The sequence below is a fragment of the Mytilus galloprovincialis genome, chromosome 3, assembly GCF_965363235.1.
Source record: "Mytilus galloprovincialis chromosome 3, xbMytGall1.hap1.1, whole genome shotgun sequence".
Lineage (NCBI taxonomy): Eukaryota > Metazoa > Mollusca > Bivalvia > Mytilida > Mytilidae > Mytilus > Mytilus galloprovincialis.
The window spans coordinates 58,949,549-58,973,978 of record NC_134840.1 but is presented as its reverse complement, the minus strand read 5'-3'; the positions used below and the strand labels follow the sequence as shown (position 1 = coordinate 58,973,978).

At 31.9% G+C, this 24,430-nt stretch overlaps 1 protein-coding gene across 1 annotated transcript; it reads right to left on the bottom strand.

Moving 5' to 3' along the window:
- Positions 1–14,687: 14,687 nt before the first annotated feature.
- Positions 14,688–23,282, bottom strand: LOC143068466 (thymidylate kinase-like). Its single transcript, XM_076242559.1, has 5 exons — positions 22,933–23,282; positions 20,664–20,772; positions 19,718–19,808; positions 18,915–19,103; positions 14,688–15,354 (listed from the first exon to the last, which is right to left on the bottom strand). The coding sequence occupies exons 1-5, from the start codon at positions 23,159–23,161 to the stop codon at positions 15,238–15,240; spliced, it is 735 nt and encodes a 244-aa protein (XP_076098674.1). The 5' UTR covers positions 23,162–23,282; the 3' UTR covers positions 14,688–15,237.
- Positions 23,283–24,430: the final 1,148 nt, after the last annotated feature.

Sequence of the window (24,430 nt, the reverse complement as noted above, 5' to 3'; positions counted from 1 at the left end):
GGATATCAGGATACCCCTTGGAAAGAAATTCAGATAATAATTTTTATGCCCCACCTACGATAGTAGAGGGGCATTATGTTTTCTGGTCTGTGCGTCCGTCCGTCCGTTCGTTCGTCCGTTCGTCCGTCTGTCCCGCTTCAGGTTAAAGTTTTTGGTCGAGGTAGTTTTTGATGAAGTTGAAGTCCAATCGACTTCAAACTTGGTACACATGTTCCCTATGATATGATCTTTCTAATTTTAATGCCAAATTAGAGATTTTACCCCAATTTCACGGTCCACTGAACATAGAAAATGATAGTGCGAGTGGGGCATTCGTGTACTGAGGACACATTCTTGTTGTTTTTATCTTAATTATAGATCAAAGGCAACCTTATGTGTTGTCTAAGTGGTAAATATAAGTGTTCAACTATCAACAAAAAACCAAGTGTGTCAGTTGATAGAAATAACTAGTTAATCTATTATTTAGTTTCCATTTCTTCACTCACTGTCCTCTAAATTAAGTATACGCAGTGTACCTACTGGCTACAATTTTTATTAAAAAACAATGCTGCAAACTTGTCCTTTACATGTCATTTCATTTAGTTGGTTTGCTTTTGAGTTTCTGTCCCATTGATGTTATAAACCCATTTCCAACATTCCTAAATTTTTACACATATAAACCAATTGATTTCACTGATTTGTTTGGGATGCAAAACAGTGCTAAGAATCATATATTAGCTAACAATAAAATACTACAATATTTATTGGGACCATCAGGGCAAGTAACTTTTTTTCCGGACAAGTAAAATTTACAGTTTTACTTGCCCAGGGACAAGTGCTCACAACACCCCTGTGAAGGCACATTTTTTCGGATAAAATGGGAAAAATACGGTTTAATTGAAATAATGGACAAGACTGTTTCTTCAGTGTCTAGGTACAGACACCATGCAGAATGCTATAAACTAATTAGAAATCAGTAATTGATTAAATTCATATTGATAAAAGGTATAGGTCAGTTAGACAGCAACACAACAACAACATAAAAACAGAGAAGACCTCTGCAGGTCAACAATGCAATATTCGTAAAATGCTTCTTGGAAGAAATTTTGGTAGTTATCTAGTAATATTGACCATAATGGCATTTTTAAAAGAGTTATAAAATTAGTAATTTTATTTTGCAGGAGGCAGAGATTTGAAAGGGACAGCAAACAAACCAAAGGTAAAATACGGTCTTTAACTCTCCCTACTTAGAATACTGAGGTCTTTTGAAAGTCATACTCCTACTATTAAGTGTCAGGGTAGTGTCTGCTTGTTTGTTAGTCCATCATCCTGCACATTGTAAATTAAAACATCCAAAGCAGTTAGATAAAAGAAATTGAAGGGTATTAATGGCCAGCCCAGCTCAACAAGTTCTATCTTTGAAGTCTTTTTTAATTTGAGAAAATTATGTGAACCTTTTTTTTGAGCAACTACTCCTGAAAACTTAATTTATCATTTTTTGCCATTGTTCCAATATCTTAAGGTTGAAAATGCAAAAATTTCATACAAATCTGAACACCCTTACAGTATTTGAATTAATTCCCCTTAATTTTAAGTTTTTACCCACTTTCACTGTAACTATAGTTGCCAAATATTAATAAGTATAAATTAAAACAAGTGCTTCCTTAAAATAAATAGATATCAGATTCATTCAGATAGGAGTAGAATTATGGTTAAAAAGTCTTTTTTTTTTCTTTATCATATTTATTGATCTAAATATACATAAAAATATTGGACAATTGGAAAAAATGTATACACACAATTATTCCTTACCTAGTATACATAAACCCTGTTAATAATACATGTATAGTAATTCTCAGAGACAAGTGCCTGTTCAATTAAGAAAAATAAAATATTTATAATGTAATACACAACTTAAAGAAAAAAATGGTTTCATTCATAACTGTTATTTTGAACAAAAGTCTAAATGAGTGATTGCACACTTTTGTTCAGATATGTATAAAACATGTATACTGGTTTATGGAATACTTTTATTTCTACATAAAAAGTTTTTGAGTTATCTCCCATTGAAAAAAGTCGTAAAAGATGAAAAGTATAAAAAAAAATTAAAGCATTCAGTTTTTATACGACCGCAAAAATTTTAATTTTTTGGTCGTATATTGCTATGTCGTCTGCGTCGTCGTCGTCGTCCAAATACTTTTAGTTTTCGCATTCTAACTTTAGTAAAAGTGAATAGAAATCATGAAATTTTAACACAAGGTTTATGACCACCAAAGGAAGGTTGGGATTGATTTTGGGAGTTTTGGTCCCAACATTTTAGGAATTAGGGGCCAAAAAGGGCCCAAATAAGCATTTTCTTGGTTTTCGCACTATAACTTTAGTTTAAGTGAATAGAAATCTATGAAATTTTGACACAAGGTTTATGACCACAAAAGGAAGGTTGGGATTGATTTTGGGAGTTTTGGTTCCAACAGTTTAGGAATTAAGGGCCAAAAAAGGGCCCAAATAAGCATTATTTTTGGTTTTTGCACCATAACTTTAGTATAAGTAAATAGAAATCTATGAAATTTAAACACAAGGTTTATGACCATAAAAGGAAGGTTAGGTTTGATTTTGGGAGTTTTACTCCTAACAGTTTATGAATTAGGGGCCAAAAAGGGGCCCAAATAAGCATTATTTTTGGTTTTTGCACCATAACTTTAGTATAAGTAAATAGAAATCTATGAAATTTAAACACAAGGTTTATGACCATAAAAGGAAGGTTGGGTTTGATTTTGGGAGTTTTGGTCCTAACAGTTTAGGAATAAGGGGCCCAAAGGGTCCAAAATTGAACTTTGTGTGATTTCATCAAAAATTGAATAATTGGGGTTCTTTGATATGCCGAATCTAACTATGTATGTAGATTCTTAATTTTTGGTCCCGTTTTCAAATTGGTCTACATTAAGGTCCAAAGGGTCCAAAATTAAACTTAGTTTGATTTTAACAAAAATTGAATCCTTGGGGTTCTTTGATATGCTGAATTTAAAAATGTACTTAGATTTTTAATTATTGGCCTAGTTTTCAAGTTGGTCCAAATGGGGGTCCAAAATTAAACTTTGTTTGATTTCATCAAAAATTGAATAAATGGGTTCTTTGATATGCCAAATCTAACTGTGTATGTAGATTCTTAATTTTTGGTCCAGTTTTCAAATTGGTCTACATTAAGGTCCAAAGGGTCCAAAATTAAACTAAGTTTGATTTTAACAAAAATTAAATTCTTGGGCTTATTTGATATGCTTTATCTAAATATGTACTTTGATTTTTGATTATGGGCCCAGTTTTCAAGTTGGTCCAAATCAGGATTCCATATCAAGTATTGTGCAATAGCAAGAAATTTTCAATTGCACAGTATTGCACAATAGCAAGAAATATCTAATTGCACAATATTGTGCAATAGCAAGAAATTTTCAATTGGAGTTTTCTTTCTTTGTATAGAATAGTAGTTGATGATATATGTTGGAAATTTGCCAGACATGACTATGATGTCATTTTCTATTTTTATTTGCCAATAACTTTATGTAAATAACTTCATTGGAAATTTGCCAATATAAAATGTTGCTGATGAAGCTTTTTTAGCTCACCTGGCCTAAAAGGCCATGTGAGCTTTTCTTATCACTTGGCGTCCGTCGTCGTCGTCGTCGTCGTCTGTCGTCGTTAACAATTTTTCAAACATCTTCTCCTCTGAAACTACTGAATGGATTTGAATGAAACTTAGCATGATTGTTCCTTAGAGTATCCTGCACAAAGTGTGCGCTTCGATTTTTGATCCGTCAAAAAACATGGCCGCCGTTACCTAAAATAGAACATAGGGGTCAAATGCAGTTTTTGGCTTATATCTCGAAAACGAAAGCATTTAGAGCAAATCTGACATGGGGTAAAAATGTTCATTAGGTCAAGATCTATCAGCCCTGAAATTTTCAGATGAATCAAACAAACCATTGTTGGGTTGCTGCCACTTAATTGGTAATTTTAAGGAAATTTTGCAGTTTTTGGTCATTATCTTGAATATTATTATAGATAAAGATAAACTGTAAACAGCAAAAATGATCAGCAAAGTAAGATCTACAAATAAGTTAATATGACCAAAATTGTCAATTGACCCCTTAAGGGGTTATTGTCCTTTAATGGCAATTTTTCACAATTTGTTCATCATATTTGCTAACTTTAAAAAATCTTCTCCTCTGAAACTACTGAATGGATTTGGATGAAACTTAGCATGATTGTTCTTTAGATTATCCTGCACAAAGTGTGTCCTTAGATTTTTGATCCGTCAAAAAACATGGCCACCGTTACTTAAAATAGAACATAGGGGTCAAATGCAGTTTTTGGCTTATATCTCAAAAACGAAAGCATTTAGAGCAAATCTGACATGGGGTAAAAATGTTCATTAGGTCAAGATCTATCAGCCCTGAAATTTTCAGATGAATCAAACAAACCATTGTTGGGTTGCTGCCACTTAATTGGTAATTTTAAGGAAATTTTGCAGTTTTTGGTCATTATCTTGAATATTATTATAGATAAAGATAAACTGTAAACAGCAAAAATGATCAGCAAAGTAAGATCTACAAATAAGTCAATTTGACCAAAATTGTCAATTGACCTCTTAAGGAGTTATTGCCCTTTAAAAACTTTTTTCACAATTTGTTCATCATGTTGACTTACTTTAAAAAATCTTCTCCTTTGAAACTGCTGTATCAATTTCAGCCAAACTTAGGCTAAATGAGTTTCAGAGTTTCAGAGTATCTAGTATAAATTTTATATTTCATTTCCTTGTATGTCAAGAAACATAGCTCCTATGGCTAAAATAGAACATAGGAAAAATTGATTTTTTTTTGGCTTTTGAAGAGAATAGGACGATTTCAAGAACATTTAAATAAATTGAAAAGCCAAAATAATCATTGATGAGAGATTAAACCAAAAAAATTCAGGTGAGCGATTCAGGCTCTTGAGAGCCTCTTGTTTCCTTATCTTATCTAAAATGTTTTTAGATAATGTATGTTGGACATTTGCCAGACATGACTATGATGTCATTTTCTATTTTTATTTGCCAATAACTTTATGTAAATAACTTCATTGGAAATTTGCCAATATAAAATGTTGCTGATGAAGTTTTTTTTATTGTTTTATACAATAAACAATGTATATTCACTTTTACTACCAACCAATCTTTACCATTCAGTGATAACAAGCACTTTATTTTACATTTTAATATTTTATGATGTATTTAAAAGAGTAGTTATTGTTTCAAACTCCATTAGAAATTTGAATTGATATCAGTTTTGGAAAAAGGGAAACGGGGATGTGAAAAAAAAAGGGGGGGGGTTTAAATTTTTCTCATTTCAGATTTCATAAATAAAAAGAAAATTTCTTCAAACATTTTTTTGAGAGGATTAATATTCAACAGCATAGTGAATTGCTCAAAGGCAAAAAAAAACTTTTAAGTTCATTAGACCACATTCATTCTGTGTCAGAAACCTATGCTGTGTCAACTATTTAATTTTAGATTTCAAAAGTTTGAAGAAGAAATCTTTAATTGATTTGTAAAATCTTGACATTTGTTTTGTGTAAAAAAAAAACCATTTAATGTCAAAAATTTGATCACAATCCAAATTCAGAGCTGTATCACGCTTGAATGTTTTGTCCATACTTGCCCCAACTGTTCAGGGTTCGACCTCTGCGGTCGTATAAAGCTGCGCCCTGCGGAGCACCTGGTTGGCTATGAAAACATTAAACAAACAAATATGCAGTGCAATGTATGGTATACAATTAAATATTCTGCTGGAAAGAAAAAAAAATCTCTGTCTTCTCTACTTAAAATATGAAACTACAATAAAATGTTGATTTACAACTCAGAGTAGTGTACATGATTTGTTGGAAAATTATATAACCACTTGTATTAGGATTCTTTAAAACATATTGGGAAATACTTTCAGTAAAAACAAGAAATATATTTGGTATTGCATAAATTTACATCTCATGGCCATACTCTAGCTTCAGTCATACATACTAATTTTACCAGGAAATTTTTCTAAACAGTGTGTTGAATAGGTTTTGAAAACAACTGTCTCAGTAAAACTACAACAACAACATTTGGATAGGTGAAGTTATGACACAGCATCAAGGTAGACTCTAAAAATGCATGAGTGATCATCTATATATCAACACTTATACAGACTGGTATAAAGGTCCCAATTGTTTTGGTAATTTTACAATCTGATTGGGCAAAGGGAAAGAGAATTGGGCAATGGAAAAAAACAGATAGTCAAGTCAGAGTAATTAAGGGCATACGATACAGTTTGGATCCTGTAAGTCAGAGTAATTAAGGGCATATGATACAGTTGGATCCTGTATTTACAGTTTGATGAAAATTTCCATATAGGCTATTTTTGGCCTAATTAAATCAAATATGTAATAAAATATATACCTTCATTTGCTACTTTTTGAGTTAAATGAGGTCGAAATTTTGTATATTTGCTCAAAATTTGGATATGTGGCCATATTTTTCCTTTCGAAAGAAATACATAACTTTTTTGTTATAAAAAAAAAACGCAAATTGTTTTTTATTAAATACTTTGTAATTTCTGTATTTTATAAGTATCCTAAAAATTTATGCATTTTTTATTCAGAAATAACTCATATTTATCAAATGGTCATGAATTGAGAAAAAAAAACGTCATTTTTTGCTGTATATTTACCAAAATTTAAAAAATTGCACTATTTACAGTTTTATAAAATTTGGTCCACATAATCTCCCTGCAAAATGAAACAAAACGTCGTTTTAAAAAATAGGGGTCCATGCACTCGTTTTCAAATTAAATCAGTTTGAATGATAAAAATCAGTCAAAAAATGCATTTTTCCCCCGAGATGTCACAGTTTGACATGGCAAAAATAACATTTTACGTTAGCAACGTCATTACCTCCCCTGTAACTGTATTGTATGCCCTTAAGTGTACTGATACTATTGAAAATAAGCACAAACACTTCAGTTCACTTCTAAAAACAGTGTGCATCTCATTGAAAGGGACAGCTAACTAACCAAAGGTACTCATATATAACATGTATTGGTTACAGCTACATGATGACAAAGTTGAAATATTCATTTCATTGTTATGTTGAAAGAAAGAAACATCAGTAATTACAAATTTTACATTTCTATAGAACTTGAGAACAGCACCACAGTCTAAAGATCAGACACTGACCCGTGGGAATCTTGCATTGAGTCGTAACGTTGAAACTGGAAACCCAGTCAGAGTGATTAGGGGATATAAACTACAGCAGTTCAGTCAATTTGCTCCAGAGGATGGATACAGATATATGATGGTTTGTTTTTATACGCCCGTCAAAATTTTGACGGGACGTATTATGGTATACAAATGTCCGGTGTCTGTCCGTCAGTCCGTCTGTCCGTCCGTCCGGCGTAAACATGTCGCACCGTAACTTGAGAACGACTTATCCAAATTTCATGAAACTTAATATAGTTGTTTCTTATGATGGTCAAATGATCTGTATACTTTTTGGTGAAAATAAGATTTAAACTTTTTGAGTTACGGCACTTTGTAACTAAAACAGGGGGGTGTTTTTTTTCACATGTCGCACCGTATCTCAAAAACATTTCTTGATTATTGCTTAAAACTTTACACACTTCTTAGTTATATTAATCTTAATATCTGTATACTTTTTGGTGATGATTCAAAATTTCATTTTTGAGTTTTTGAGTATTTTGTAAAAAAGGGGGAGGGTTTTTTTACATGTCGCGCTGTATCTCAAAAACGATTTATGATTATTGCTTCAAACTTTACACACTTCTTTGTTATATTAATCTAAAGATCTGTATACTTTTTGGTGATGATTCAAAATTTCATTTTTGAGTTATTGAGTATTTTGTAAAAAAGGGGGAGGGATTTTTTACATGTCATGCCGTATCTCTAAAACGATTTATGATTATTGCTTAAAACTTTACACACTTCTTTGTTATATTAATGTAAAGATCTGTATACTTTTTGGTGATGACTCAAAATTTTATTTTTGAGTTATTGAGTATTTTGTAAAAAAGGGGAGGTTTTTTTTTACATGTCGCGCCGTATCTCAAAAACAATTTATGATTATTGCTTGAAACTGTACACACTTCTTTGTTATACTAATTTAAAGATATGTATACTTTTTGGTTTGATTCAAAATTTTATTTTAGTGATATTTGTAAAAAAAAAAACAGGGTGGGGGGGTGTTTCACATGACCCGCCGTGTCTCAAAAACAATAAATGGTTATTGCTTAAAACTTCCTCAGAAACTATTTATGATTATTGCATAAAACTTCCACACAAGACGTCGGGCGTATCATGCGCTCATGGCGCAGCTGTTTATTTAAAAGTGCTTATTATAGCTCCATGGTGACCTAGAAACAAACTGTATATATATTTTGTATACCTTCCTGCATATATAACTGAGAATGGAATTGGGGAATGTTTTAAAGAGAAAACAGCCCAAGGCCACCAATGGCGAGAAAATCACACACCGAGATGTGTACTTTAGCTGGCCCCTAAACAAAAATGTGTACTAGTTCAGTGATAATGGACGTCATACTAAACTTCAAAAACATAAATTAACTAAAATTAAAATCATACAAGACTAACAAAGGCCAGAGAATGTATTGTTTACAGCTACATGATGACAAAGTTGAAATATTCATTTCTTTGTTATGTTGAAAGAATGAAACACTTAAATTTTGTTTTAACCTAAACTGAATATATAGATATACATAAAAATATTTGTACATTATTTATTTTTTAGGTTTATACACTGTAGAGAAATATTGGTCAACAACTGGTCAGTCTGGGTTTTTGGTGTGGAAATTTGCTTTAAGAAGATGCACCGATCAACCACCACCACCATGGACTTTTGAGGTGAAAAAAACTATGAATGTAGAAATATTTATGCTCATTTTACTTTGTAAACCTATATATAGTGTTCAAAATCGTACTCACTGTCAAATGTTCGTTCTTTAAGGCCTAACGGTGACATATAGTTTGCTAAAATCTATGTCATTTGGCCTCTGGTGGAGAGTTTTAATTGGCCATCATACCACATCTTCTTATTTTTATCTCAAATAAAGGAATATGTAAGAAATTAATAAAGACCATAAGTTTGTCACAGAGCTGAATATTATCATAAGAAAGAAAGAAATCTGTATGTGTTAAATTTTTAAATATAAGGATTGAAAACACATACATGTCAGCTTAAAACTTACAAAAATAAAAAGAAATCAATAGCGGATAGTTCCCCACCAAATATAATTTTAATAGCATTCTATTGTAACTTCTATTGTTGCAGGGTGATGGACAAAGTTTAACAGAGGAAATAAAGAGCGACTCTGGTTTTGATTCTGATGAAACCGCTAGTCAGATCAGTAGTTCACAATCTTCTTCATAGAGTGATGAAATTACAACACAAGATGGAAAAGATGAAATTCAGAAAAAGATAAAGAGCGAAAGACAAGACGCCCCTGAAAAAAATGAAGAGGCTGAAAATATATCAGGAGATTTGAATGAGCTGAAATCAACTGATAAAGATACAAATGGAAAATGTGATCAAAATGCAACTGGTTCAAGTGTGGATGTGGATGATGCTAAACAAAATTTAAAAGATGAACCAAAGAAGAAAACTACAATGAAAGGAAATAATGAATTGAAGGAAAAAGTTGAATTAATGGAAACAGAATCTAATGAAAAGGTACTTGATGTTAAAATGGAAGATGGAGAGAATGAAGACACAAACAAAACAGAAATACTGTGGAGGACTATTGAAACAAATGATTCTACAGAGCTTCATAAGAAGGATGAATCAGAAAATAAAGTTACAGAGGAGTCTATGGAATGTAAATCAGACCAGACAGAAATGGTCAATGAAATTGAAGCAGCCTAATGGTATTGGAATCTGATTTTTCTTTGCAAAGGTTAATGAGATAGAAATTCTGAATGCTTTAGACGCTTGATTCCTTTTTAGTAAATACATAATTGCAGTTGCAGTAATAATGTGTATATAGATTGCTTTGGTATATTTAAATTAATTTGCAAGAATATTTTTTATATAGTTTAAAGAAGTTGATGAATAATTGTTCTAGTATATATGTTTGTATATGTCTTGGTGCTATATGTAATTGACGTGTACAGTCAAACGGCATGAAAGGGTAACTTGATACCCTATTATTAGAAAACATCATATTGCATTATAAAAATAGAAATATTTACTCTTTGGATGACTCACAATTTATCTGCTTCCCTGAATCCATGTTACTGTTGTCATCCAAGGTCAAGGCCCTTTGTTAAATTTTTAGTATACTTTTTGGATCTTTACAATTATTTGAGCTGAAATGGATTATTTTTAAAACTGCTCTACATTAAAACTGTATTTTTGTGTTTATAACCATATTTCAAATTTTTATGACTTTGACAAAAAAACATTATTAAATGAAATATTTGTATTGTGAAATATGATATTGCAAAAGTTAATTCTATATATTTTTTAAAGACGAAAATGGTATTTAGTATATTTTTAGTGTATTTTTGTACATTCATCAACACAATTTATACTATTGATACATTTTTTAGTTTAATTTTTAGAAGATGCATTAAAATAAGATTTTGGTCATAGCTCAATTAATCAAACATGGTTCAGAATTTACAACTGTTTCGTATTTTATCATTATATGCAGCAGAATTGGTAAGGCAGCATTATAAAGTCATCATTACATGTTTACTGTTTAATAGTTTTATTTGACAAGTTTTAAGGAAATGTTATTAGTTTCATGTTTCCACATTTCATTTTTCCCATAGTTCATTATTTTCATAAGATGTTTTATATTGATAAATGTTATATTTTATTAATAAAGTTTATTCCAGATATACTAATTCTTAGATAAAGGCCTAAGCATCTATTATATAATATAGGATCATTTTCATATAAGTGTGGACTAAACCATTTCTTTGCATGCTCAGGTAATTATTTGACTGGGTCAGATTAATTGAACGTTCTTCTGTAACGCCCACTTGTCATAATGTACGTGTTATCGAATTTTAACTTTGGGGTCGCAAAAGGTTCTAAACCCATAAATGGAATAACACCAATAACTAGCGGAGGACTAAACCTTGTGTGATGATTTAAATGATGAATACTTAAACTTTCTTTTCTTGCACCTGCATGTACTTTATTCTTTTATTCCATTGGAAGGCCTCTGACAGAATGAGTGAGCGAAAAATAGCTGTTATCAATAGCCGATGACAAACAAGTTAAAGGCAAATGATTAAGTATTTTTGCCTACACAAGTATTGTGGTTTTCCACACTATTATGAAAATGATTCTATAGGTATGTATAATAAGATATAGGGACAAATACTATCAAAGTACATCTAGAGGTATACCAACAATAAACAGGTGCTTTTTCAATATTTTAAGCTCTAAATCCTCCAGCATACAACAAATCTGACTTGGAACTGGTAAAATGGGAAAGTCAGATGTATGGTCTTTTATCTCGATCCTTCAGACAAATTTCACCATAGACATTGTATTGCTTTCTCATTTAAACACTCACGGAGGGCCATTAAGTTTTACCCTTGTCTGTATGTCCCACAGTTGGTTTAAGTTCTCTAACATTAGTTTGCCTCAACCAAATGTTATGAATCTTTATTGCACAATGCTTATAACCCCAAAACACAGATCAAGTTAGAATTTTGGTGGCGGCACTTGAACAGTTCTAGAGTTGTGCCCCTTTTCAAATAGAAAAATTGCAGAACATGCGTTTTCGCTTTCTCTAAATTTAGTTTGCCTCAACCAAATGATATGAAACCTATACACAGTGCTTGTTACCACAAAAAACTGATCAAGATTGAATCTTGGTGGGGCCACTTTTACCATTCTAGTGTTATGTCCCTTTTAAAATGGAAATTGCCTCAACTAAATGTATTGAAACTTACATCACACAATGCTTATAACCACAAAACACAGATCCAGTTTGAATTTTGGTGGCATTAATTTAACAGTTCTAGAGCCTCTTTTCAAAGGAAAAATTTCCCTTATTCTCTAACTTTAGCATGCCTTGACTAAAAATTATGAAACTTATACCCAATGCTTATTACCGCAATATACAGATCAAGCTTGAACATTAAGGGTGTCATTTAAACCATTCCAGAGTTATTGGTTGTAAAGTCTGTTTTCTAACCAAATGTTATGAAACTTGTACATAATACTTATTACACAAAACTCGGATCAAGTACAAATTTGGGTAGCGTCCCTTTTTACCGTTCTACAGTTATGCCCCTTTATAACTTTAAATGATATGCAAAGTGGGAGAACACATTCCCCATTTATTTTCTATGTTCTATACAAACCTATCAGCTTTATCAATCTCATGTTCTGGGTGTTCTAAACAGTTATCTTATAAAATACTAGGGTGAATACTCCCTGAAGAGAAAAATCTAGAGGGTAATCTCTTAACTGATATAATTAAAGAAAAATTATGTGTTTTTTAATTTGATGGGAGTTGGTTAGCTTTCAGATAAATCATTAAATAATCAAAATGATTTTTAAAATTGGAGGAAATACACTGAGTAAATGGTGAGATAACACACTTAACTTCACATGGTAGTTATAAACCTGACAAAATAGCTATATGTTGCAGTCCCAAGGCTAAAGTCTGAAAATGAAAACAAGTGTGCAAACGCTGAATTTTCTTGTCTTCTTTACTAACCATTGATATTATGCGGATATTCCTGAATATAATGCTTTACTACAACTAGCACATAAATTAAACATAATCCAAGAAAATAAGGTCAAGGTTAGATAACCCAAACGAGAAATTCATGTACACCATACAATTATTCAATAATTATACAAGAGTGCACACGCTGAAATGTCTCGCCTTCTATACTAATCATTGATATTATGTTGATAGTCCTAAATATAAAGCTAAGCTTTATTACAACTGTCACATAAACTTAACATTAACCAAGATAACTAAACAAAGACCACTGAACCATGAAAATGAGGTCAAGGTCAGATGACACCTGCCAGTTGGACATGTACACCTTACAGTCCTTCCATACACCGAATATACTAGCCCTATTGCTTATAGTATCTGAGATATGGACTTGACCACCAAAACTTAACCTTGTTCACTGATCCATGAAATGAGGTCGAGGTCAAGTGAAAACTGTCTGACAGACACGATGACCTTGCAAGGTACGCACATATCAAATATAGTTATCCTATTACTTATAATAAGAGAGAATTCAACATTACAAAAAATTTGAACTTTTTTTTCAAGTGGTCACTGAACCATGAAAATGAGGTCAAGGACATTGGAAATGTGACTGACGGAAACTTCGTAACATGAAGCATCTATATACAAAGTATGAAGCATCCAGGTCTTCCACCTTTTAAAATATAAAGCTTTTAAGAAGTGAGCTAACGCCGTCGCCGCCGCCGGATCACTATCCCTATGTCGAGCTTTCTGCAACAAAAGTTGCAGGCTCGACAATAAACTAAATATAGTTGATCTATTGCTTATAGTTTCCAAGAAACAGACTTAACCAAAACTAAACATTGACCAATGAACCATGACAATGAGGTCAAGGTCAGATGGACCATGCCAGGCAGACGTGTACAACTTACAATCAATCAGATTGAATCTGCGTTAAATATGGTTGACCTATTGCTTATAGTATCTAAGAAACAAACTTAACCTTGACAAATGAACCACCAAAATGAGGTCAAGGTCATATGATACCTGCCTGACAGACATACATCTCACAATCCTCCCATACAACAAATAGTATGAAAAAAGACCAAACACAATAACTTAACACTGAGCAATAGACCGATAAATATGGGGTCAAGGTCAAATAAAACCGACAAGACTGACATGCATCATTAAATATTTCCATACACCAAATATAGTTGACCTATTGCATATAGTATTAGAAAAAAAATACCAACACTCAAAAATTTTGACCACAGAACCATGAAAATGAGGTCACAGTCATATGACACCTGCCAGCTGGACATATATACAGCTAACAAATTTGTTCATACACCAAATATACTAGACCTATTGCTTATAATATCTGAGATATGGACTTGCCCACCAAAACTGAACCTTGTTTACTGATCCTTGAAATGAGGTCATGGTCGAGTAAAAAATCTGAACTTCTTTTTTCAAGTAGTCACTGAACCATCAACAATGGACAGGTGATTATATAGACAGAAACTTTGTAACATAAGGCATCTATATCCAAAGTATAAATCATTCAGGTCTTCTGCCTTCTAAGAGGTTAGCTAAAGCTGCCCGATCACTATCCCTATGTTGAGCTTCCTGCAACAAGTGGCAGGATCGATCGACAAAAAGATTTCTGTGAGACAATTTCATGTAAATTAAATTACAGTATCCAACTACTGTAAACCAACTTATTTTTCCAATTATAATTTATCCTTTCTAGACCACTTCGTGGCTATTTAATTTCGCGATTATTTAATTTTCTTTCCGTATTGAATACGACAAGATCCTAGTTCGCGACGATTTATATTTGCGTTATTTTTCTTCTCGCGAAAGTCGTGAAAATAAGTTGGTTTACAGTATATTAATACCTGAACCTTCACTAAGTATAGTTAACAAATGCAATTCTACAAAATATTTATTCCAAAGTATAATGATGTAATCAACATAATAACTTACATAATATCACAGAAAACACATCCTATCAAGACTTAATAATGTATGATTATAATAAATTGAATGCTTAGAATATTTATATATAAATTACATAAATAAGTCATGCAACACTTAGATATTTCTAATTTGCAAAAAACATCAAAATATGTACACACTGTGAGGGGCATAGTTATAATATTTATACAAACATTGTAGAAATTAAAAGCCCTTAATGGTAAACTGCAGGACTTGATTACCGTACATAATGTGGATACCCTTCATAACCTGGAAAATATGCACAAATTATCCGACTTTGATAGGCCAATATACCTAATAATTGAGCTCCTCAAATAGGGCATGTAAAAAAATTCTGTGCAGAATCATTGCATATGCTGATACTGCACATGCATCATGACCCAGTTTTATTTGCGCTTTTTTTTTTACCCCCTTTATCCCAAATCCCCTCAAAAACTTTTCACCCCCTCTTTAAAATTTATTTTATATTTTAGCAACCTGAACCCTATTCATCTGACCATAATTGTTGTAAAGGTTTATGACCAGATTCTTCAATAATGTTTTGGGTAATCACTAGAATTTCTCTGTGTAGGTCTTCTATAGACTTGTCAGCTTCAACTTCCTACAATATATAATATAAACTTTTAATTTACCTTGGATTTCAGTATTTTTGTTAATACATATTTTCTTATTTTCTTTATATGTAATCAATGGTTTCATTAATATGTGTTGTTCATAAACAACCAAAGGCAGATGCACACTTAGTATAATTCTTAATTTAATTTGTATTTTTAAATATACACACACGCATAGTTCATAATTCACATGCCTGCAGCAGATTGAAATCAGGAGTATTCAAAACTCTTAACTGCATTCAAAACTATGTGTGTAAAAGACCTGTCTCATTTAAATGCTTTCTTGATGAGCAAAGGTTACACCAATTCAGTCAGTGGCGTAGCTGGGTCATTTTTACGTGTACGCCCGAACCTTGGCGAGGGATATGAGGGGTGCCAACTGCTCAATGTTAAATCATCTGCTGGAAGTGTGTTCGAAAGGGACGAAGCCCCCGAAAGCTATCGAGAATGAGATACCGTAATGATTTCTGTCAGTAAAAAATCATTGATAGCAACATACTTTTGAATCTAAATGGTTGGTTTGTTTTGGTTAAATTGTGTAATACATATGTTAACTTATTCATCGTGTTAAACTGGAAGCTAGCCTAATGGTCATCTAAAATTTTCTTTTGATATTTTTTTCTTGATCTGGAATATTTCACAACAATCTATGAAGGTTTATAAATTGAGCATGTAAAACAATTAATTGCGTAAAGAAGAGCCCGGCTATCTGTCTATCAGAAAAGAACAGAAAAATGAACGAAAACAAATGCTTTCAAAATTTTAGCTTTAGACATTAGTCATTGAAAAAGCTTCTTCAGCATTTTCATAAAATTCGATAAATGTTCGACAAGTAGTTAATGTAATTGAGAAATAATAAAATGTAAGCCCAAACTGCGACCACTTATTAATTGCAGAAAGAAATACGTTTTGTCCTTAAAATGCGGGAAAATTAAAGATATAATTGCATTATTATATTGCTCTGAATACTCTTTTGATCATAAACAGTTTCTGTCCAACTTTCGTAGAATTTCACGGAGAGTCATTCAAAAGACTTTATCCACATTCGGAACCTAAATATTGACGCCGCTTTGTCTCGCTTTTAGGACATAAATCACAGGCTCGACAAAAATACAAACAGCATATCGAATCTGAGCAGATAGTGAATTGCTTTAAATATAAGAAAAGTACGTAGAATTCATAGTAGATTCAGACTTTTACAAGATTCGAACAAATATATTAAATGATCTATTTGAGTAAATTTAGTCCCTTTTTATTCAAAATTACAATCCATTGAAAAAAGAAGCACAAGGATGATGTGCTTTTGACCAGTTTTTCTTATTCTATGTCGATTATTTGTTTTATTTTCAAAATTCAAGTGTACGACCGGGCGTTTTGACGTAAACGTAGCTACGCGCATGTCAGTGTCAGAAACTTTCATATTTAGGAGCAGTTAGCACCTTTCTCTTTGATTGGTAGATATGTGCTTGTCAAAAGATGTAAAAACTAAATGTGTCAAAGGGACACGAATGGCCCCGTCTCCAAAGTTGAAAAATGTGCAATTTCAATAACACATGTGGACACAAACATGATGGTAGTATCACATAAAAAAAAATCAGCTCAAAATCTGGAGTCGAAAGAAAAAAGTCTGTATAACTGTGATTTTCAACAATAAATCAAAGTCCAAAGCACGTAATTTCGGCAAAAATTAGCCTAGCAGAACAAAACTTAAACTTGATTGGTTAACTCACATGCCAAAAATCATCCCAATATCTGAAAGCGTTTAGAAAAAAAGTCCATATAACTGTGATTTTCAACAATTTATCAAAGTCCAAAGCATGTAATTTTGGCAAAAATTAGCCTAGCAGAACAAAACTTAAAACTTGATTGGTTAACGCACATGCCAAAAATCATCCCAATATCTGAAAGCCTTTAGAAAAAAGTCCATATAACTGTGATTTTAAACAATTTATCAAAGTCCAAAGCCCGTAATTTTGGCAAAAATTAGCGGAGCAGAACAAAACTTAAACTTGATCTGTAACTCATCATGAAGAACTTACATTCCATAGATCAGCCCAATATATGAAGCGGTTTTGAAAAAACTCTGTATAATGGTTTGTTGCGGAATGACGGAATTTCGGAATTTTTGACAAGGGTAAAACTATATGTCCCCGACCACTTAGTGGTGGGGCCATCAAAAAAAAAGATCCAAAATTTGTCCCTTTAGAGATGAATTAAATTCAAGTTTGTGTGTAGCTGATCTTCAGAGTTGAGATCACTGTCATGACATTTTATGTCAGTGATCTGGAAGGTTTTTTTCACTATGGGCCCAGGGCCCCTCAAAAATAAATTCAATGGGCCATTTTAAAAAATAATGGGCCATGTTGTCAAATGAGTGGGCCATTTTAATTGACTTCTATAAAAAAAAATTATCAGTATATTTTGGCAAAGAGGTGTTGAAACTTACCTTTATGATTTTAAATAAAATCATGGATATTGTTCCTGTGATTTTATAATTTCAATTTCAATGAATATACAACAACTTCTTCCAACCCCAACAATATTTAAGTCAACCTTTATTTACAATGTTTAAACTGGTACTGTTGCCTTGTTCATGTTCATGTTTTGTTTTTTTGTACGTTAAATTTGGGTCTTCGTCGATACCATACTTATTCTAGACGTTCCATATCAGAGGACATTTCAGGCATTTCCTCTGTACTTCTTGTATTATTATAACTTCATCACGGTGACAAGAATAACAGTATAGAGTACCATTAATTCATAGAACATAACAACAAATCGCTGAAGTCATGTTTACAAAATGTGAAAACAAGCCAAAGACCAAAAATTGACAAGGACAGTTAGGCGTCTTTTATGGAGACAAAAACTATATTCCTAAAAAATCTTGGGGTTCTTCAATCGAAATAATAGCAAGCTAAACTAAATGAGATTATTATTAGAGTTAAATCTTGTCTGTACTAGCCAAATTTCACAAATTTAAAGTTGTTTATAAATAAATGTATCATGAATGATGGTTAATTACGTTTTTCGGGTTATCAGTTAGACCGCAAGGTTCTATTATTACAATAAAAAAACACCGAGACCTTAAATCGCATGTTTCTATTATGATAGGGAAACACCCGAGACATCCCAAAAATATATAGGTGCTCCTATTATTGGAGGAACATAACACAGTTGTGTACACACTCATGGCGGCACGGAACACGATCGGAAATTCATTTGACGATATCTAAACATTTCAAAACGAAGTGAAAAATATCGTGCGCCACGTGGGCGCTTACATTTGTCACTGTATGTGCCATTTCTTGTCAATATGCGCTATAGGCACAGGGCGCACGTCCTTCCCGATCACTGTATGTATATGTATAAATAATATAACAGTATGATCCTGATGCAAGTCTATTAACTGAAATTCTATTACTTATTAAAAATGTCACTGCTTATGTTCTCTGTCAGTAGCATTGGTATTTTATAAATGGAGAAAAATCTGGAATCAAAACTTTTAATAGCTGGTTACCATGGTTACCAGCACATGAAAATACATTACCTGCCATGTTGGATCTTTCAACTTTTCAAAATTTGTTGAGACTTTTTGTTGAAATTCTGTTTGTTCATATCTCTCTTTTCCAAAAGTTCCTCTAGCTGCTGCCTCTTCTGTACTTAATGTAAGGTAGATAACTCTGTCTGGTTTTGGTAAACCAACATCTGGCTGTTTACACCAATTCATATCAAACCCCTATTATAAATAACATATTTTATTTAACAAACGTCATATAAAATGTCTCTGAAATATTATAAAATGTTTACACATAAAACATTTTGAAACTGTAGATTTTTATTTATTCAGAATCACAAAACTTATTTTTTATACTTTAAAGAAAACAAATTAACAATATTTAAGTGGAAACTTTCATCAAAAGCATTAATGACATGAGGAATATGTTGAAGGCTGTACTTTGACCTATAATAATAGTTTACTTTTTACCAATTGTGACTTGGATGGAGAGTTGTCTCATTGGCACTCATATCAATGTTAATTAAATTATAATATATTGCTATTATTTTGTCGAGTGTATTTCCTGTAGTATATATTTTTTTTTTATTACACATGTTACATACATGTATATATCTATTGCCTATGTACAAATGTATTGCAGATGTTATTATTTATAATAATATTGTTTGTATGCTATATATGCCCTCCTGGGGCCAGTGAATAAAAATATTCTATTCTATTCATACCACACCTTATATCTATCTACATGCTCATGTATGTGTCTATATAACAAATTTTGAGATAATCAAAATAGAGCATGTTTAAATTAAATTTACATTACAAGGTAACAGTACCTCTTTAGCTGCTGTAAATGCCACACCAGAAAAAGCATATCTGTCCACTATCAATGTAGTCCCGGCTTCTAACATGGATTTCATTTTAGGCCTGAAATACAAGTGAACTAATAGATTCAACAAATTGTAGCTTTGACCTATATTCAGGGATGTTTAATAATATCTACCGTAGTAAGAGATACAATGTCAATTTTCTCTGACATGCAATTTCTGTTTGAAAATAAAACAAGGTTTAATTATTTTTTTTAATTCAGACACAAAAGGTATCTAAACATTCACAAAATATATGGTCTTAAAAGGGTTAAATGTAACAAGCTGATACATGTACATGTTGGCACTGTAGTGTATGGCTAATCCTAAAATATTTCAAAGAACATGAACCTATGGGTCTGACCACCTTAACTTTCCATGTGCTCAAATGGATGATTATATACCAACCTCATGAACTTGTTTACATTCACACATTATTTATCATAAAACGCTGTTGGTCAAAAGTACATACAACAATGTACATGTATGTATGTACATTTGTACATGTTGGATGCTATGGAGCTGATTGGAGCAGGACATGTATAATGCAACATTTAATGAATGTATATATTTCATTTATTTCTAATAAGAAGCATACATTTTTTATTGCTACTTTACCAGCTGCTTCATATTGCTGGTCTTAATAGATTTTTGGGGGGATTTACAAAAAAAATGTATATGTACTGTTTTCCTAATGGTTTTTTTTCATCGGCATTTGTTTAAAACAATCATTGTAATGTAATCATTGTAAATAAATTTAATGTAATTATTCAGCTTAGCTTTGGGTGCTGTGATAAGCAATAAAACATTTTTCTATTCTATTCTGTACATGTATATAAAGTTTTTACTTAACCTTTGTAATTAGCAAACCTATATTAAAATTGAAAAAAATGTAACATGCAAATGTCAAACTTACACCATTTCCCATCTGTTGGCTGAAAATAGAAGATGAACTGAATGGTCTTCTATTTCACATTTGTTACTAAGGTAACCATCAATCATTTTACCAATTGTTGTTGTTCTGTCTACAAAGAAAACAATTCAAACATTTCATCAAGCTGAAATTTTATAGTTACAGTAGCCTGTTAGTAAGTAAAATAGTTTATTAAAGTGTCACATATTAAATATTTGTACATATAGATATACAATGTATCTTCTCTTACCACCATGGAACCATCTTAGTGTTTCTATCACAATTTGTTACATATGAGATTTTCTATACTGCAGTAACATCTTGGATATCAATTATTTCGATTCTAATAGGACAAATACAGCAATTATTTTGGATCGAAGCACTCTAGGTGGCGGCAAATATTTGCCGTTACCATAAATAAATGCACTATCAAATAGGAGTAAAAGGATGGAGCAAACTGAATTAGTGACATGCTTAAACTATTTACCATAACGTATTTAGATAGTTTTTGGAGGAAATAAAATGATAATTTACTATTTGTCTTATATGTATAAAAAAAAAAGAGGCTTACATGTATATCACATTTATACCACATTTTAGCAATCGTTTGTTTATGTTTCCTTGTTGTGATGATTTTCGGTGTATTTTCCTGTAAAATGCTGATATTCTTAGGTCATCGTTCTATGACATCTGGCACCTCATTCATGAAAAAGCATATGACGTGGGAGTACGATCGGAACAGCCCTGGCAATATATTCATATTTTACCACGGGTGTGTACTCATAGCATTTGAAGGACGTCATGTTAGAATCTATGTTGTACTAGAAAATTATTAAGTTAAGGACTTTTACACAAATAAATTACTGTAAATTCAGAAATTATTGCATGTATTCATTATAGTGATTTTGTCATTTTAGACTAAAATGTGGATCTAATTTTTTCTTGCGATATTCAGAAAAATCCTGTTTGATTCGTATAAAAAAATTCAAAATGCGAGTTTTAATTATAGCGATGATCATGATGATAACCTGTCACATTTTTTGCAATAATAAAAACATTGCAATAATTTCTGAATTTACAGTTCTCAAATCCTTCACTAAATTCTTGATAAAAAGATTTGGTTTGGAAGTTTGATTGCATCTCACTCTCAGTAGAAAACTGATTACAAACAGGAGATCATCAATCAAAATTGGTATGGCAATGTTGTTTACCGAGCTCCTAAATTTAGATATAAATCAGTATCAATATCAATGATTTTTTTTTTTTTTAGATATTCTTAAAAGTGGTCAATTCAACATTTTTTTTATGACAGTATAAATATTGGTATTATTACCATGGTTATTTTGTATACATGTTACATGTACAATGTACAAATGTATCATTAAATGAAAACCTACCTAAATATAATTGTTATCATGGTTATACACATATATATGATCATTTTATGTCCAACAATCTGTTGATACCTATATTTTGGCATTGCAGAGAGTTGATGTTTTTACTTATTAAATGTTAATCACATCTTTACTCTAAATCCATTGGATGCATGCTGGATGTGTACTGATTAATATTCTTAGTTTAACTTTTGTACATAAAATTGGCCGTTAGATTCTTCCTTTGAACTGTTTCCAATTTGTTATTTCCAGGCCTTTTAGTATACACCTTATTGCTATTTGTTCGCCATTCCTGGACATAACAAAGGTTCCCATAAAATTTTGGCGTCATAATACAAAATACCTGCATGACGCCACAATGGAAAGACTTGTATGACATCAATAGTCAGTGGCGGATCCAGAACTTTTCCTAAGGGGGGCCCGCTAACTGACCTAAGGGGTGGGCCGCTACAGTCATGCTTCAATGATTCCCTATATAATCAACCAAATTTTTCCTACAAAAGGGGGGGCCCGGGCCCCCCTGGATCCGCCTTAGTATGATAGTTCAAGTGGGCAGATAATTCTCAGGTCAACTTGGACTTATTTCCAAATAGTGATAAGGTGCATAGCTCACTGTGCAGTATTGGTTTTGCCCATTGTTGAAGGCCTATCAGAATACAGAATGACTATTTAATAACTATCAGTGTCAATTAATGTGAGAAAAAAAATAGTTTTATATTGGTCAGGACATTAGGCAGAACTATGTAAGCAGTACAAGATCAAACTTTATGTCAAATTTTGAGGACCCTCATCAAAAATTTGCTCATAGGGGTGTGCAAGTAATCACATAATCAAAAAATTTAAAATAAAGCGGCAAACTGATGTTCGCCTCAAACTACCTGGAAAACGCATAGCTTCCGTTTTAATTCCCTTTTCATTCAAAGCTGCAACAAGTTTTTTACATTGAGTTGTTTTGCCACTATGATCACATCCTTCAAATACAATAAGAGCTCCTCTAACTTCAGCTGTCGACGGCATCATCAATGTTCTTTTTAAATTTTGCGCCAAATTTATCGGAACACTTCTAACTTTTACCATAGACTGAACAAGCAAAGCAGCTAGTCTCATATTGAAACATTTATAACAAACGTTTCACACTAAAATCTTTCTTTTACAACACTTTCTACTATATGAATTATAATTTTTAATTTATCTCGTTTGAATGGTTCCAAAATTGTAAATAACAGAAGTTAAAAAAAAATCGTTTTGGTTGATCATCTATTCGGATTTTTTAATGGAGACGCTATTTCCATCACTACAGACCCGTAAATGTGCCACAAATATCGCATAATTTCGAAAATTTACCTTTACATTAAAATTATACGTTTAAAAGAATACATATTATTTGTAAATTTTAAAGTGTTATTGGATATAAAAAAAATATCGAAGGCTAAATATTGGAAGAAAAAAAACAAGTGATATATGAGTATGAAGTATCCGATCTATTTTCCATCTTAAAAATGGTCAGGTTTTATGTACACTAGCTTCGTTGATCTTCGATGGTTAGGACCAGCTGTAAAATCAACATATAAAAAGCACAAACAATTGTTAATTGTTTTGACAATTAATAATATATTTTTAATGTAATTAAGGCTTTATGTATATTCAAATTTCATATTTTAAATATTTCTTTAAAATAGTTCAGCATTTTATTTCCTTAAAAAAAAAAATCCGACCATTCTGGCAGGTTAAGAGTTGGATATATTATACTCCATGGTATTTAGTTTCTTATTTACTGTTGTCGTGATTTCCAGAACATCAACAGAAATTAGAGAGTTTTTTTGCCAAGTTATGAAGAATTAATAAAGTAAAAACTGTTTAAACATCAATAAAACCTGAAATAAAATGCTTTGATTGAGCACAGCCTGATACGACAGCAAAGGTCGAACCCTGAACAGTTGGGGCAAAATTGGACACAATATTCAAGTTTGATACCGTAACTGAATTTGTATTGTGATCAAATTTTTTATATAATATAGGTTTCGGACACAACATAAACATGGTCAAAGATCTTTCAAATCTGAAGCGCAATATTGTGCAATTGAAGATTTCTTCTTGAAACTTTTCAAAAATTTGAAATTTTTAAAATTTTACCCCTAAATGGCCCCAATGTCATGTTTGCATACCCCTTGTTACGTAGCAGTAACTCGATATCCGTCTTTCCCTTGTAGTATGGAATCTAGCTCGCTTGTTTTTAGTTCCTTTTTGGCCATTAATTCCTAAACTGTTGGCATCGTAACCCCCAAAATGAATCTAAACTTTCTACTTGTGGTACAATTTTAGAGCAATTGAAATACTTTAACACAAGTTGATATCCTGAAACTAGAAAAATGCTTG

Coding starts and splice junctions, on each gene's coding strand:
- LOC143068466 (XM_076242559.1), bottom strand. CDS start 23,161: ATGAGACTAGCTGCTTTGCTTGTTCAGTCTATGGTAAAAGTTAGAAGT. Junction 20,773..22,932: donor GGAAGCTATGCGTTTTCCAG/GTAGTTTGAGGC, acceptor TTTTCTTTGTAG/ACAGAACAACAACAATTGGT. Junction 19,809..20,663: donor GCCAACAGATGGGAAATGGT/GTAAGTTTGACA, acceptor CTTGTATTTCAG/GCCTAAAATGAAATCCATGT.